Below are 17258 nucleotides of genomic sequence, written 5' to 3'. Positions count from 1 at the left end.
TAATTGTGCTCGAAAAGGTTGATTCGTTAGATAATTTCGCTGATTTGTTTACTAAAGCGTTTGACAAAAATCGTTTTCAAAACCTTGTTGAGCTAAATGGGATGATCAATCCCGAGTAACCGTGTTTTTCGTTTTTGCTAAAAAAAAAAACGTCACTATCGCTTATAATTATGTCGGTTGCTTCAGTTTGAATATGTTCGGTCCTCATCTCTACCTGTAGAGTATGAGGATAGCCATTAACCAGATGACTGAATGTGACCGGGGCGGTTTATGATGTGTTTTTATTCTTTTGCTGAAAATTAGTCGTTCATACTCAGTTAGAAGGACACATACTTGTATGTGGTCGGTCCAGCTGATCCATTGGATCCTCAGGATAGTCGTTTACCTGAAAACTTTGACTTGATCGGGGCGATAGAATTTAAAATATTTTTTAGGGAGATGAAATAATTTTTCAAGTCTACTACTTCGTAAGAAGTTTCTTTACTATGTTTAAAAGAAAATTGATCCAACCTTGGAAAGTGATAGACAAACTAATTCTGTGTGCTTAACTAGTGAAGTTATTAGGCCTAAAAGAATTTAGAACAGTCATTGTATGTCATGGTAGCTTTTTATGGTGCGTAAAAGTAGAAGTGATACTAACAAAATCTCCTTGATCTTACGTGGAAACTCCTTAAGAGTTGTGCATGTCTCCATATATACCTTTCCGAATGATAGGCAGAAAAGCGATTACCCAGTCATACACGAGCCCGTGAGTGTTCTGATTCCCGTGAAGATAGCGTGTCAAGAAACTGCAGTGATCCAGATTCGGGACTTGCAGTTGTTTACTACTCTGAAGCTGTGTAAAAAAAAATAAATAAATAAATAAATAAATAAATAAAATTTTGAGACATTCTAAAGCTTATAATGTTAATACTTCTCAATCAAGATGCAAGACAGAGAACGGGAAGAAGACTCTAATAATCGAAGTGCACATATGATTTAATCAGACACTACGGGTCGAGACCAACTCGGGGTGACTAGGGGAAAGCCAAATAAGCTTTGAGAATAGATAAGAGGCATCACAATCTCTGATGTGTTGCCCATTTATATTTTGAGCTTAATTGAACCTAACCCGTATCACAGAAGCGATGAAAACCATACTAAGTTATTTACCTGCTTACAACCTGTTTCTTTATGTCATAATACAGCTGAACATGGATCTAAGTGACAGTTACTTAATTAGTATGATTCCTGTTCGGATCTTTTCTAAAACATGTAAGTCCCTGTCAAGACTGAAATTTGATCCCGAGTATTCTATCTCAATGTTTGATTTTACTTATGTCGTATTATGGTTTAATACCTGGTTACCTGGTCGTTGATCATATTTAGTTTAACGCTTTAAAGGAGGTTTTAAAAGTTAATGGAAAAATGTTCAATTTATAAGGGCTTGTTGTGTAACTTTTAATATAAGCGAAGTTGTGAAATTATAGGCGAACTTATTAAACAGGCGAAGTTAAGGGGTAAGCGAAGTTAACCCTAACTTCGCCTGTATAATATTGAAGGTATATAAAGAAGTCTTATAGTCAAACTCTTTTTACTTTTACTTTTCATAAACCAGCGAACTTATCAACTGTTAATCCTCGGCGAAGTTATCTTGTGAATCAAACCTTCATATTAATCAATTTCAATCCGTGTTAAGGTGTGTAGGTGTTGTGTAGATGATAATCTATGTCGATTGCGTTAATAAGAGGTTGTTTTGGTCCGATACGGGACCCCGGTCAATCAAACCCTCAACACCCACTTTTTAAACTCATTTTTACGTGGTCGTAACCGACTTGATCGTCTAGATCTTCATAAAAACATGTTTCTTAGTGTCCACAATCGACAAATTATCCAAAATACACTTTGTTTAGCCTACTGAACTGTTGCCGCTTCAGTTTAGGCGAAGTTATAGTTTAGGCGAAGTTATTCCTAACTTCGCCTAAGGTTTAACTTCGCCTTATCCTTTAATTTTAATCAATCAGAGGCGAAGTTGTTTAAGGAGCGAAGTTGTGGTTAGGCGAAGTTAACATTAACTTCGCCTGCCTTTTTATATATTATTTTAGCTGTAATCAGGCGAAGTTGTATTAAAGGCGAAGTTATTCACAACTTCGCCCTTTCTCTAACTTCGCCTATACAGACACAATCATAACTTCGCTCATGGTAAAAGGCGAAGTTGTGATTTGCTTCGACGTTTCTCTAACTTAGACAGTTTGTGTTACAGATATGGCAGCTGTAGCGGGAGCATGTGGTGCAGGTGGTGACGAAGGAGGAGATAACAATCGGCAGTTTTTCCCTGTGGCATAACATGTACATAACTCTGGACCCGGATGCGAGCGGTGTTGATGATTTTCGCGAAATCATCACGTTACTTATCCGCTCGCGTATCTTCCACGCTATTACTACAACACTGCCTATCTCTTTGCCAAACATAGAAGATTTCTGGCAGACAGTTGAATATGATTGTCGAGTCGAGCCCCCAGTTATGCGTGTAACGGTTAACAATCAGGTAGTGCAGTTCTCGTCTGAGCAGATCAGGGTGGCTTTGCAGTTTGGGGATGAAACGAGAAATGACCCTACAGACTTCGTGGCTCCATTCAGAGATGGTGCTTTTCTGAGAATGGGCTATTCTGGTCCTTTGGGGGATACTCAGAGACGCAAGGGTTTCTTGTTAGATCAATGGCGCTTTCTTATGCACGTGATGATCGTGTGTATGTCGGGGAGAAAGGCCGGTACGGATGGAATGGGTGCGACCATGCAGTCGGCAATGACTGCACTGACTTACAACAAGCGTTATAGCTTTAGTCAGATGGTGTTCTACGAGATAGACCGTCAAAGACAAGCGGTGGCGCGTGAGAGATTCTTAATGTACCCAAGATTCCTTCAAATGATCTTGAATCACGTGGCCCCCTCGTTACCTCAGCGCCGTCCGATTCGGTATGTGGAAAGTGTCAGCAAGCGAATCTTCGCCCAGTGCAGATCATCAGGTGCGAGGAGTAAACCTGAGCTCCGTCCTCGACATACTCCATTATTTGGGTACTTGATCAACCTAGAGTATGTTCCAGCTCGTGGGGACGAGTTTCGGGATACGGCACCACAACAGGCTGGAGCACCTCAACCACCGCCTGAGGTACAACAAGCTTTACCTGCTGCTCCTGTTGTGGCACCGGAGGAACACGTTGATCTTGAAGCTGCTTTTGGCGGCCAAGGATTCTTTGATATGGAACGTGTTGATCCAGAGGAAGATGTACAGGTCTCAGTTGCACGTGTTACTAGTGTGGATGTGGAAATGGCAGCTACGACGGAGGCTGACTCTGATTCCTCAGATGATGATGTGGCTGAAGCTAGACGGATTTTAGTTACACAAGAAAGGATTCATTGGAAGAGAAAGAGAGACACCGATGACAGTGATTCGGATTTTGAGGAAGATTTACATCGTTTGGTTCGTAGAGCGAGAAGTGAAAGGGCAGGTGCAGGTTCGGGAGCTGGTGAGAGCTCAAGAGTGGTTCGTTTCACTCCACCCGCACTGTCTGGTATGACCATGGTCCCTTCATCATTGCCAGTTACAGTGCCAAGCGCCACGGATGTTCCCGTGGTGACTACCTCATCTTCTTTTGGCATACCACCCACTACATTTAAGATCCAGGCTCCGGAGATTGTGTCCTTGCAGGGTTGTCGGTTACGATACCACTTGCGGTTACGTTTCCACCTGTTTCTGAGGTGCCAGCAAGGTTTGTTGAGTCGACGGTTGTTGCCACTGCAGGGTTGTCGGTTACGATACCACCTGCGGTTACGTTTCCACCTGTTTCTGAGGTGCCAGTTACATTGGGAATCCCTCCTCCGTACGCTCAAGACATATCACATATGAGGTTTGATTTCAATGCAACCTTATCCGACTCGGAAAGAATAGCAGCGCTTGAAAGGATCGTGGCAGAACAATCAAGGGTAAATCTAATCCAGACTCATGCTATTCAGCGCCTCGTTGCGGAGAATCAAATTCAGTCGTCCCTCCTGATCGAGCATGGTAAAATATTTGATGCCTTGAAACAGTTCTTGGCATCTCAGGGGGAGACGAGCTGTAAGGGTGACGAGCTGAGGACGAAGAAGCATAACGATCGAGACGATGATCCCAATGCATCGAAAGATGCAGGTGGAGAGTTGCCAAGAACTAAACAAGCTCTTGGGGCTTCCACATCTCAGGGGGAGTCAATGAGTGCAGCTGGTGGTTCATGGGGTGATGATGTGGTGGTTGTGGATGCTGAGGATGATGATGTTATAGGTGATGATGATGTGTTACTGTTGGAAGAGATCGAGAAGATAGGAGCTGAGATCGTGATTGACAATGAAGCTGAAGAAGGAGAGATTGTGGAGGAGAACATTGAGCATGAAATTCCGGCAGTTGAAAAGACAGATCTGGGTCAAAATATGGAATGTGATGAGACTGAATGGGAGGAGCAGCCAAGATGGAAAGAAGGCTACGCTCAGTGGTTCGTAAAGACTAAGAAACCGGCGGTCCCTACTATGTTCAAGAAAAGTTACAACATCAAGGGTTATGCTGAAGCGAAAAAGGGGATTATTTGCTGGTTATATGATGAGCAGTTGAGGCTCTTTGTGATTAAACGGTATGATGGGGTTCAGTATTTCAAGAGGTTGTTGAGATCGTTGAATACGTTGCCTGAGTGTGAAGAGAAGGACTTAGCCAGGTTGGGGTTGATAAACAGGAGTGATGATAACATGGCTAGGATCATTGGAAAGATAGTCTGGAAGGAAAGCATAAAGGAGAAAAAGTTCGAGCTGTTGAAACCGCAGAAAGGAAAGCTCGTTGAAGACAGAGACAGAGGAATGAGAGCAGATGGCAAGCCTTGGATGATAATGAAGTATAAGCCGATCCGGTGCTTAAAAGAAGTGCCGATGAAACAAATGCCCAAGGACGTGCTAAAGGATCTGAAATGGTGGTACGTTGATAGTGAAACGGCTGAGGCGGTAATGGAGGATGAAGATGAACAGGAGCTGATGAGAGTGTATGATCCAATGCACTTAGTGAATTTGTCTCAAGCTGATCTGCAGGTGCTAAATGAGAAAAAGATATTTTATATTCCTGCCTGGAAAGAAGAAGCAAAGAAATATCAAAGAGTAGTTTCAGTTTGTGTACGAGAAGGCGTTCATGCTTGAAGATGGAAGATACAAGATTTTTGGGATTACGAGACACGTGTTTGAAGATAGAGATATGAAGCTACTGCCAAGGGGGAGTCTGTTGGTGCATGATGTCAGTAGTTAAGTATCTAGTGTCTGTAATTGTCACACCCCGGCCAGAGGCGGAATGCCAAGGGCGTGGACGAAGTCTCAGATTGAATAAGCCATAACACAGGTTAAGAGTCTAAATGAAATGCATACATAGATAATCAAGTTACATTGTTCAAAAGATACAAATAAAACCACAATAGTCCAACAGATACTAAGTCTAGTACTACGCCTTCAGTCATCTCCTAAGGCCATCTAGAAATCCCTGTTCTTCATCTATTAGCATTACCTGAAAAATATGCAAGAAAGCGTCAACTACAAAAATAGTTGAGTGAGAACATAAGTTTGTTGTAAAAGGAAAAGGCTTCATACACAAGCATGTTAGACCAAGTTGTAGGGGTTTATATATAGGGTGTACCAGCGGCTAACCCACCACTCCTACAACTTGTTCTACCATGTTTGGGTATGATCCCGGCTATTAGAAAAATAGTTTGAAAGAGAACAAGCGCACCAAAATAGGTTGTTGGGGTTTATATATAGGGTGTACCAGCGGCTAACCCACCACTCCTACAACATATTTTGCTGTGCTTATTGTTTTATGAGTTTCAAAGTGAGAAGACAGTTCATAAGTAAAAGCGTAGTGTATAATACATGGTTCGGTACAGTTCATAATAGTGTGTGAAAAGCGTGTACGTGGATCATTGAGTTACAACGTGTATAAGGCAATACAATAGTTCACAATTCTTGAGATAAATGCACATAACAGATAGACCAAAGAGCAAGTAATAACACATAGTACACATAGAGGTCACGCGAGTGTGAGGCGAGACTTACATGGATTCACACAGAATCCAAGGCCGTCGAGTATGCGAGACTTACATGGATGCCGCAGTATCCAAAGCAGTCGAGTGTGCGAGACTTACATGGGTGCCGCAGTACCCAAAGCAGTCGAGATAGTGACCGTGGTTCATAGAGCAACAGTTCATAGAGCATATAGTTCATAGTGCAACGGTTCATAGTACAATGGTTCATAGTACAATGGTTCATAGTGTAACAGTTCATAAAGTGATACAAATTTATAGAGTAAGTAAAGTAATTGTGATGGTGTTTACATTACGTTAAGTTATAAGTGAAAGCGAGTAAAAGCAGAGTAAAACAGTGTATAAAGGTTTGAAGTAAAGTGTTTTGCATATTTCCACCCCGTGGTTTGATAAAGTAAAAACAGTTGAAAAGGGGTTTATGAACTCACCTTGATCTCGGGTTAGGATGGTGCTACAGAAGATCTCCTTAGCCTAGAGTTGGACATACGTATAAGGTTAACAACGTGCTATAAGTCTAAGAAAACGAGTTTACGCGACCTCGAGCAAAAACTGGGTTTTTAAAGATGAAAACAGCTTGGTTCTGGCTTGATTCGATCGAACAAGAATACATTCGATCGAATTAGAATACATTCGATCGAATAGGAACACGTTCGGTCGAATAGGCACACATTCGATCGAATAGACACACATTCGATCGAATCTGAGGCACACTCGATCGAACCAGAAACACATTCGGTCGAACCAGTTTGGGAAAACTCGTTCGGTCGGACATGGAACTTGTTCGATCGAATAGACACTCGTTCGATCGAATACGAAGCTCATTCGATCGAATGAGTTGGAGACCATTCGGTTGCTTTCCTATTCGGTTGACTGGACTGGTTCGATCGACTCCTTCGATCGAATGAACTGGTTCGATCGACTGGTTCGATCGAATGAGTCTGATTCGACTCCTTCAAGCTGGGCGACGGAGAAACCTACGGGTTTTCCAGATTTTCCAGATTTTTGACCCAAAATCGAAGTTTTTGACATGGAAATGCTCGGGATTGAAAGGGGTATCGATTTTTAGTACTTTTAAACACAAAAGCTTGCATTTTGACACCAAAACAAGTCGGTTTTTGACCCGAAAACTCAAGTTACGAAAATGGGAGTTTTTGCTCGATTTGAGGCCGAAAATGGTTATGAAAACGGATGATTTTCGAAAGGGACTTACCAAAAACGATTAGGAACAAGATTCCGGGCTCGGATTTGTGATTTGAGGACTTTCTCTCTCTAGCTTCTCTCTCTAGAAATGAGAGAGTTTGGGTGGGTGCAAGTGAAAGAGTTGGGTGAAAATGGTGGAAGTGTCAAGAACTTTCGTTTATATACTACGGGTTTGGTTAGGCGCGGGTTGGCTACCTACGGGTCGAGATTAGCCGAGTCCATAAATTTTGTAAAACGAAACATTTTTCTATAAACTTTTATGAGATAACTTTGAATAAAATATCTGAAATCTTTTTAAAATAATGAAAATATCATTTATTTACAAAAGATAGATTTTTGGTCACCGGGTTAAATTTCGGGATGTTACAGTCTCCCCTACTTTAGGGAATTTCGTCCCGAAATTCAAGCACACGGTCCAACTTATGAAATAGATTCTACCAAATCAATACAGGTTATTCGTTTGATGTGCACTTCCAGGGATTCGCAAATTAACGAGGAGGGGGGCTTATATATAGGGGGTACCATCGGCTAACCCACCACTCCCTCATCGTAATTTGAGAATTTCCCTTTCCTTGCATAACGTCCAAATGGCCTATATTAACTTTTAAATATTATGAAATTTTGAGCATGAGATAACTTAGTTCGAGATAGAGTAATCAATCCAAGAGAGAAAACAAATTGCGCATAGTGGTTCTAATAGTGAGTTCATGAGCACAAATAGTTCATTCGCGATTCTAGTGATTAGAGCAACTTAGTTCATTCAAACACAAAGCTATGAGCATTCACCCAAGACTTGCTTCGGGCGCATTCATGTACTGCTGAAGGGGTTTATATATAGGGTGTACCAGCGGCTAACCCACCACCCCTTCAACTTTACCCGAATGCTCCTTTCCGCTGATCTTGGACTAGGGCTCACAGTGACACTCCTATCCCCTCACAAGCCCTAAATTCCAATTTTTCGTATTCGATCATATTCAATTCCAGTTGTAGGAGTTTATATATAGGGTGTACCATCGGCTAACCCACCACTCCTACAACTTTCCTTGAATACTCTCTCAACTGCCATTGGGTTCAAGACTTGCGACACACTTTACTACCACAAGTCCCTACCTCCAATACCCGCTTCAGAACTACACACGCCCTGCCGAAGAGGTTTATATATAGGGTGTACCAGCGGCTAACCCACCACCCCTCCGACATTCTTTGAGTAGCCCTTACTCCACGAATATTGGGCTCAGGACTCATAGTACCATGATGGAACATTTGCATACGTACGCACCTGTGACTTAACAATTATATTCCGGACTATAATTGTTATTTCACCTTGCGTCGTCCTTGCAATTGTCACCCCATCGCGTAAGTGCTTAAGGGAAAACTCTACACATAATCACATAATCAGGCAATCACATAAGTAGCAAATGTATAAATGCGTAAATAGTTCAATCGGTCGTGAAACACATTTGTTCGTTGGTCGTTGCGTAAGGGATACAAGAGCATTGCGTTTGTGCGTGGTTCGTGTAATAGTGCTTAGTGTACAAAGTGTAATAGTGATAATAATAGTGGAAAGTGTGTTGATCATAAGTGGTGTTGTCAAGAATTCGAGTTGAACTAGTCGTGCGGGCGTGTAGAGGTTAAAGGCGAGCAGTTCCGGCGAGGGTTAAAGTCGTAAGAAGAGAGTAAGGAGAAAAGGGTTAGAATCGTGACGAAAGGAAAGGAAAAGAACATACCTGGAGCGGCGTCTTGATCTAGCTGGGCTGCGGCGGCTCCGATCCTGTAAACGCGTCCTGTTGCAGGAGGAATCTCGACGGTGATGCGGGGGCAGCGATTTCTGAGGTGATCGGTGGCTCCACACTCGTAACATGCTCTCGCGTTGGGGGCGGCGTTGTTGGCGACGTCAGGTGCAGATCTGCAGGTATTAGCTAGGTGGCCGAGTCGTCCACAATTGGTGCATCTGTAGCATTGGACTCCCTGGGGGTGATGTCGTTGGCACGTGTGGCATTTGGGATGGGCACCGGCGTATCCCGCTCGGGGTCTGTTGGAGGCATCAGGAGCAACTGCGTTCAAGGGAACAGCTTGAGTGGCAGTAGTGGTGGCGGCAAGGACCTTCTGCTTCTTGCGATTCGGCTCGTCAGATAGTTGACCGGCTTTGATTAGGCTTTGGGCCACAAGAGCGGTGAGGTGAACAGCGGCTTGGACCGTCTGGGGATCAGCTGCGATGAGGATAGCGCGCATGCAATCGGGAAGGCCACGGAGGTAAGCTTCAACAGCACGTTCTGCGGGAGTAACCATATGTGGTACCAAAAGGGCGAGCTCGTGGTAACGCTCAGTGTATTCTTGGTAATCAGCTCCTTCCATCTTATGTTCCCAAAACTCGGCTTCAAGCTTCTGCTGCTCGCTACGGGGTACGAACTCTCGAGTGACGACTTCCCTGAATTCGGTCCAGGACAAAGCGTTGGCAGCTTCACGGCCACGAGTTCTGACTTCGTTGTTCCACCAGTTCAGGGCGCGCTTGAGAAACATACTTGCAGCAAAACGGACTTGCAGATTTTCCGGGCAAGCAACGATATCGAACGTAACTTCCATCTTTTCGAACCATTGAAGAAGACCAGCAGCGCCTTCGAATCCTTCGAAGTTCGTCGGTCGGGCACTTTGGAAGGCCTTGTAGTGTCGATCGGTTGCATTAACGTTCGGGTTCAGGTCTTGGTTTGCAGCGGGTTGAACTCCCTCTCGCATGGTCTGAGCGATTTGAGTCACCATTCCAGGAAGAACAGCAGCTATCTGTTGTGCGATAATGTTGGCTAGCTCGGCAGAGTCAGAGTTATCAGCGCGTCGGGGAGGCATTCTGGGAATAGACAAAATGAGAGACAAGTGCAAAGGAGATACATCGAGGATATAGCAATAGAGTAAGGCGATCACAAGATAAGCGAACAATGTGTAGGTGTGATACAAGAGGCGATATAGTGATATGTGGCATCATGCTCGAACATAGATCAGGGTGGAGAGACAAGCGTTAATTAAACAGATAAACAGGTAAGCAAGTAACACGTAAATATTTGGTAAGTAAGCAAGTAGTACGTAAACAGTTAACAAGTATGCGAGTGTGATATGTGCAAGTGATGCATGATACTATCCAGAGTATGGTCCCTAAGTTATAGTCTAGGTCATACCTAATTCTCTATAACCTTGGGCTCTGATACCAATCTGTCACACCCCGGCCAGAGGCGGAATGCCAAGGGCGTGGACGAAGTCTCAGATTGAATAAGCCATAACACAGGTTAAGAGTCTAAATGAAATGCATACATAGATAATCAAGTTACATTGTTCAAAAGATACAAATAAAACCACAATAGTCCAACAGATACTAAGTCTAGTACTACGCCTTCAGTCATCTCCTAAGGCCATCTAGAAATCCCTGTTCTTCATCTATTAGCATTACCTGAAAAATATGCAAGAAAGCGTCAACTACAAAAATAGTTGAGTGAGAACATAAGTTTGTTGTAAAAGGAAAAGGCTTCATACACAAGCATGTTAGACCAAGTTGTAGGGGTTTATATATAGGGTGTACCAGCGGCTAACCCACCACTCCTACAACTTGTTCTACCATGTTTGGGTATGATCCCGGCTATTAGAAAAATAGTTTGAAAGAGAACAAGCGCACCAAAATAGGTTGTTGGGGTTTATATATAGGGTGTACCAGCGGCTAACCCACCACTCCTACAACATATTTTGCTGTGCTTATTGTTTTATGAGTTTCAAAGTGAGAAGACAGTTCATAAGTAAAAGCGTAGTGTATAATACATGGTTCGGTACAGTTCATAATAGTGTGTGAAAAGCGTGTACGTGGATCATTGAGTTACAACGTGTATAAGGCAATACAATAGTTCACAATTCTTGAGATAAATGCACATAACAGATAGACCAAAGAGCAAGTAATAACACATAGTACACATAGAGGTCACGCGAGTGTGAGGCGAGACTTACATGGATTCACACAGAATCCAAGGCCGTCGAGTATGCGAGACTTACATGGATGCCGCAGTATCCAAAGCAGTCGAGTGTGCGAGACTTACATGGGTGCCGCAGTACCCAAAGCAGTCGAGATAGTGACCGTGGTTCATAGAGCAACAGTTCATAGAGCATATAGTTCATAGTGCAACGGTTCATAGTACAATGGTTCATAGTACAATGGTTCATAGTGTAACAGTTCATAAAGTGATACAAATTTATAGAGTAAGTAAAGTAATTGTGATGGTGTTTACATTACGTTAAGTTATAAGTGAAAGCGAGTAAAAGCAGAGTAAAACAGTGTATAAAGGTTTGAAGTAAAGTGTTTTGCATATTTCCACCCCGTGGTTTGATAAAGTAAAAACAGTTGAAAAGGGGTTTATGAACTCACCTTGATCTCGGGTTAGGATGGTGCTACAGAAGATCTCCTTAGCCTAGAGTTGGACATACGTATAAGGTTAACAACGTGCTATAAGTCTAAGAAAACGAGTTTACGCGACCTCGAGCAAAAACTGGGTTTTTAAAGATGAAAACAGCTTGGTTCTGGCTTGATTCGATCGAACAAGAATACATTCGATCGAATTAGAATACATTCGATCGAATAGGAACACGTTCGGTCGAATAGGCACACATTCGATCGAATAGACACACATTCGATCGAATCTGAGGCACACTCGATCGAACCAGAAACACATTCGGTCGAACCAGTTTGGGAAAACTCGTTCGGTCGGACATGGAACTTGTTCGATCGAATAGACACTCGTTCGATCGAATACGAAGCTCATTCGATCGAATGAGTTGGAGACCATTCGGTTGCTTTCCTATTCGGTTGACTGGACTGGTTCGATCGACTCCTTCGATCGAATGAACTGGTTCGATCGACTGGTTCGATCGAATGAGTCTGATTCGACTCCTTCAAGCTGGGCGACGGAGAAACCTACGGGTTTTCCAGATTTTCCAGATTTTTGACCCAAAATCGAAGTTTTTGACATGGAAATGCTCGGGATTGAAAGGGGTATCGATTTTTAGTACTTTTAAACACAAAAGCTTGCATTTTGACACCAAAACAAGTCGGTTTTTGACCCGAAAACTCAAGTTACGAAAATGGGAGTTTTTGCTCGATTTGAGGCCGAAAATGGTTATGAAAACGGATGATTTTCGAAAGGGACTTACCAAAAACGATTAGGAACAAGATTCCGGGCTCGGATTTGTGATTTGAGGACTTTCTCTCTCTAGCTTCTCTCTCTAGAAATGAGAGAGTTTGGGTGGGTGCAAGTGAAAGAGTTGGGTGAAAATGGTGGAAGTGTCAAGAACTTTCGTTTATATACTACGGGTTTGGTTAGGCGCGGGTTGGCTACCTACGGGTCGAGATTAGCCGAGTCCATAAATTTTGTAAAACGAAACATTTTTCTATAAACTTTTATGAGATAACTTTGAATAAAATATCTGAAATCTTTTTAAAATAATGAAAATATCATTTATTTACAAAAGATAGATTTTTGGTCACCGGGTTAAATTTCGGGATGTTACAGTAATCGAGTTAGTATGTTTTGTATTTATGATTAAGCGAAGTTGTCTCACAAGTTCGCCTTATATAGGCGAACTTGTGGAACAAGCGAAGTTAGTGACAACTTCGCCTAGCATGTTAGGCGAAGTTGTCGAATGATATAAGTGTTAGGTTACGGCTTGTTTGTAATCAGTTGTTTAGTTCGTGTAATCGGAGATTGATATATCACGTGTTATTAGTTGCAATACAACGTGTTCTTTGGTTATTGTAACGTGTGTTTGCTTGTGTTTAACGTATATCGATTCTACAATCGTATCGTCTTACGTAGGGATTCCGCACCTACGTAGAACGAGGTATTTCCGTGTAGATCCGGCTGGGAACCTACAGATTCCATGCTAGTGGCGAATCAAATTGAAGGATCGTATGATGCAAAGGATGATAAGATGGCGTCATACCTAGCGCAAGCTAAAACGCTAATGGCAACATTCGACACATGCAAGGTGAAACACATCAAGAGAAGTGAGAACAAACAAGCTGATGCCTTAAGGAAACTTGCAGCCGTTGGTTTCGAACACCTAGCGAAAGACGTCCGCATCGAAGTCCTAGCAACACCTTCAATAATGAACAAAGAAATTCTCGTTTGCTCAGAAGCAGAAAACAGTTGGATGACACCGATCATCAACTACCTCGCAAGAGGTATTCTGCCAGAAAAGAAAGCAGAAGCGCGGAAGATTCGCCACGAGGCATTGAATTACACAATCCAAGGAGACATTCTCTATAGGCGATCATACTTGGGTCCACTTCTCAGATGCGTGGACCCGCAAGACGCAAATTATTTGCTCAGAGAAATCCATGAGGGAATATGTGCGTACACGCAGGACCAAGAATGGTGGTCGCAAAAATCATGAATACAGGGTATTATTGGCCAGACATGCATGTTGACGCCGGGAAAGAATTGAGAAAATGCAGCGCTTGTCAACGCCATGCGCCAAACACCCTGCGCCCGAAGAATGCCATGATACCGGTAACACCCTCTTGGCCATTTCAGAAATGGGCAATTGATATAACTGGACCATTTCCAGAAGCACCGGGGCGGGTGAAATTTTTGATTGTGGCAATCGATTACTTCACAAAGTGGATCGAAGCAAAGTCAGTCGCAACAATCAACGCAGCCAGCATCAAAAAGTTTATTTGGGAATTCATTATTTGTCGTTTTGGACTACCCATAAATTTAGTTAGTGACAATGGAACACAATTTACTGACCAACATATCCAAAATTGGTTAAAAGAGCTTAATGTCACGCAGACATTCACCTCTGTCGCTCATCCGCAAGGGAATGGCAAAGTGGAACGCGCCAACAGAAAAATCATGGGCGGAATAAAGAAAAGGTTAGCAAACCACAAATCAGGATGGGTCGATCAATTACCTCATGTACTATGGGCCATAAGAACGCATAGAAACACAAGTAATGCAGAAACGCCGTTCAGCCTAACATATGGTACTGAAGCAATGATCCCCGCCGAAGTCGGAGTTCCATCGCCAAGAGTCACATTACAAAGTGACAACGATGCGGAAAAGCGGTTAGATTTAATGCTTCTCGAAGAACGTCGAGAGTTGGCCGCAATACGAGAACAAAATTACAAGCGCCAGCTGGAAAAGTATTACAACACCAAAGTAAAGATATGTGAGTTCAACTCCAGAGATTACGTCCTTCGCAACAACAAGGCATCAAGAGCGCATGCACAAGGCAAATCGGCGCCGTCATGGGAAGGCCCATATCAAATTAACAAAGTGTTGGAGAAAGGCGCCTACACGCTGATGCATCTCGATGGCTTAGCGATTCCGAGAACATGGAACGCAGCGCAATTGCGAAAATGTTATATGTAAATCGATTCCAACTGTAAAAACAGGCCAAGGGTCAAATTTGAATGGAAACGATACTCCGCATTTCACAAAAACATTCATTTATATACAAGAAATTACAAACGAGTACTTATGCCCGCACACAAAAAAAAACTAACAAAAATACAAGCCAAGATGATATAGCCTAATCTACATCGTTGATACTCTTCCCAGAGTCAACGGCATCGCTATCTTCTTGACTACCGGCAGGAGCGGAGGAAGGCCCAGCTTGCAAAGGTTCAAGCAAATTCCTCAACAGCTGCACGCCATTTTCTTCCTTAGCATACACAGCAACTTGCGAAAGAATAGGAAACGTAAGATAATCATATTCCGTCTCGGCGGCAGTATACTCTTTATCCACATCAACGGCGTGAAGAGCGTAGGCCTCGAGCGGAAGGTTCTCACGCAAATGCGTAAGGGCTTCCTGAAAACCAGCCTTGTGACCAGGCTGTTGGGAAGCAGTGACAAGGACTCCAACACAGCGAGTTAAATCATCATCGCTAATAATGCGTTGGGCAACCTACATAAAAAACAATTGTTAGTAGGATAAAAAAAATCAAAGAAAAGGGGACTAAGGTAATACCTTGCGAATGGCATCCTTCAGCAACCAGTCGGGGTCAGCAACAGCGGCAGCAAGCTCAGAAGTCAAAACTTTAATAGCTTCCTCATTGGAAGCCAATGTGTCAGCCAGCTTGCCAGCATCCGCTTTCCTCAACGAAGCTTCCGCCTCCAAATCTTCAATACGCTTACGAAATGAAGCGTTTTCACTCTCGAGTCGGGCGGAAGCCTCCTTCGCAGCAAGAGCGCGACCGCGTGCCTCTGCAAGATCAGCGTTGGACTTCTTGCACGCAGTCTCAAACTCCTTATAACGGGCAGCGCGCTCGCAGGCAGACTCTTCAAGATCACCCTCAGCCTTCGCCAGTTTCGCCTCCACAGCGCTTAACGCCTGGCGATGATCAGACGACTCTTTGCCGGCTTTCTAGACGCCGGCCTCAGCTTTCTTCACCATTTGTTCCATTTCTCTAATACGAGTACCAGCTTCAATCTTGTCCTCATGGAGGGCACGGTTCTCGCGAAGCAACTCCGCGAAACAAGAAAAAGCCTGGACTTGGTGAAAAGCGGCGTCAGAGTACAGAGTACTCCGAGGCTGGATCTTACGAGCGATGCACTCACCAGGAGGAACAGCATACTCCAAATATTCGGAGCAAGTAGCAGGATCCTCAAAGTTAGCACCACAGTTAATGGTCCAGCGAGGGCGGAAGATTTGGTTGGCCTCCATGGAATCGCGGGGATCCATATACACATCAAGGACGCCCCCGCTCAATCATCCGCTAAAGACGATTTAAACTGAATTATCCGCCAAACCAGGTGACGTCAAAAAACGATTTAGACTAAATCATCCGCCAAACCAGGCGACATCAAAAGATGATTTAAACTGAATTATCCGCAAAACCAGGCGAAGTCAAAAAACGATTTAAGCTAAAGTATCCGCCAAAACAGGCGACATCAAAAAACGATTTAGACTAAATCATCCGCCAAACCAGGCGACGTCAAAAGACGATTTAAACGGAATTATCCGCCAAACCAGGCGACGTCAAAAAACGATTTAGACTAAATCATCCGCCAAACCAGGCGACGTCAAAAGATGATTTAAACTGAATTATCCGCCAAACCATACGACGTCAAAAAACGATTTAAGCTAAAGTATCCGCCAAAACAAACGACATCAAAATACGATTTAGACGAAATCATCCGCCAAACCAGGCGATGTCAAAAGACGATTTAAACAGAATTATCCGCCAAACCAGGCGACGTCAAAAAACGATTTAGACTAAATCATCCGCCAAACCAGGCGACGTCAAAAAACGATTTAAACTAAAGTATCCGCCAAAACAGGCGACGTCAAAAAACGATTTAAACTAAATCATCCGCCAAACCAAGCGACGTCAAAAGACGATTTAAACTGAATTATCCGCCAAACCAGGCGACGTTAAAAAACGATTTAAACTAAATCATCCGCCAAACTAGGCAACGTCATAAGACGATTTAAACAAAATTATCCGCCAAACCAGGCGACGTCAAAAAACGATTTAAGCTAAAGTATCCGCCAAAACAGGCGACATCAAAAAACGATTTAGACTAAATCATCCGCCAAACCAGGCGACGTCAAAAGATGATTTAAACAGAATTATCCGCCAAACCATGCGACGTCAAAAAACGATTTATACTAAATCATCCGCCAAACCAGGCGACGTCAAAAGATGATTTAAACTGAATTATCTGCCAAACCAGACGACGTCAAAAAACGATTTAAGCTAAAGTATCCGCCAAAACAGGCGACATCAAAATACGATTTAGACTAAATCATCCGCCAAACCAGGCGACGTCAAAAGACGATTTAAACGGAATTATCCGCCAAACCAGGCGACGTCAAAAAACGATTTAGACTAAATCATCCGCCAAACCAGGCGACGTCAAAAAAGGATTTAAACTAAAGTATCCGCCAAAACAGGCGACGTCAAAAAACGATTTAGACTAAATCATCCGCCAAACCAAACGACGT

The 17258-nt window shown here is 43.2% G+C and overlaps 2 protein-coding genes across 2 annotated transcripts; both read left to right on the top strand.

Moving 5' to 3' along the window:
- Positions 1-13184: 13184 nt before the first annotated feature.
- Positions 13185-13700, top strand: LOC143594194 (uncharacterized). Its single transcript, XM_077073569.1, has one exon. The coding sequence runs from the start codon at positions 13185-13187 to the stop codon at positions 13698-13700; it is 516 nt and encodes a 171-aa protein (XP_076929684.1).
- A 461-nt stretch (positions 13701-14161) lies between these two features.
- LOC143594193 (uncharacterized) lies at positions 14162-14680 on the top strand. The gene has a single exon (XM_077073568.1). It carries the CDS (start codon positions 14162-14164, stop codon positions 14678-14680), a length of 519 nt encoding a protein of 172 aa, XP_076929683.1.
- Positions 14681-17258: the final 2578 nt, after the last annotated feature.

The sequence above is a fragment of the Bidens hawaiensis genome, unplaced genomic scaffold, assembly GCF_021521415.1.
Source record: "Bidens hawaiensis isolate Kalapana, Puna unplaced genomic scaffold, B.hawaiensis_p1.1 tig00043297_1, whole genome shotgun sequence".
NCBI classification, from domain to species: Eukaryota; Viridiplantae; Streptophyta; class Magnoliopsida; order Asterales; family Asteraceae; genus Bidens; species Bidens hawaiensis.
Note: the sequence above shows the minus strand (reverse complement) of the source record. Positions and strands in the feature narration are given on the sequence as shown.

Bases quoted from the DNA above. Each gene is read 5' to 3' on its own strand.
- LOC143594194 (XM_077073569.1), top strand. From the start codon at position 13,185: ATGCTAGTGGCGAATCAAATTGAAGGATCGTATGATGCAAAGGATGAT.
- LOC143594193 (XM_077073568.1), top strand. From the start codon at position 14,162: ATGGGCGGAATAAAGAAAAGGTTAGCAAACCACAAATCAGGATGGGTC.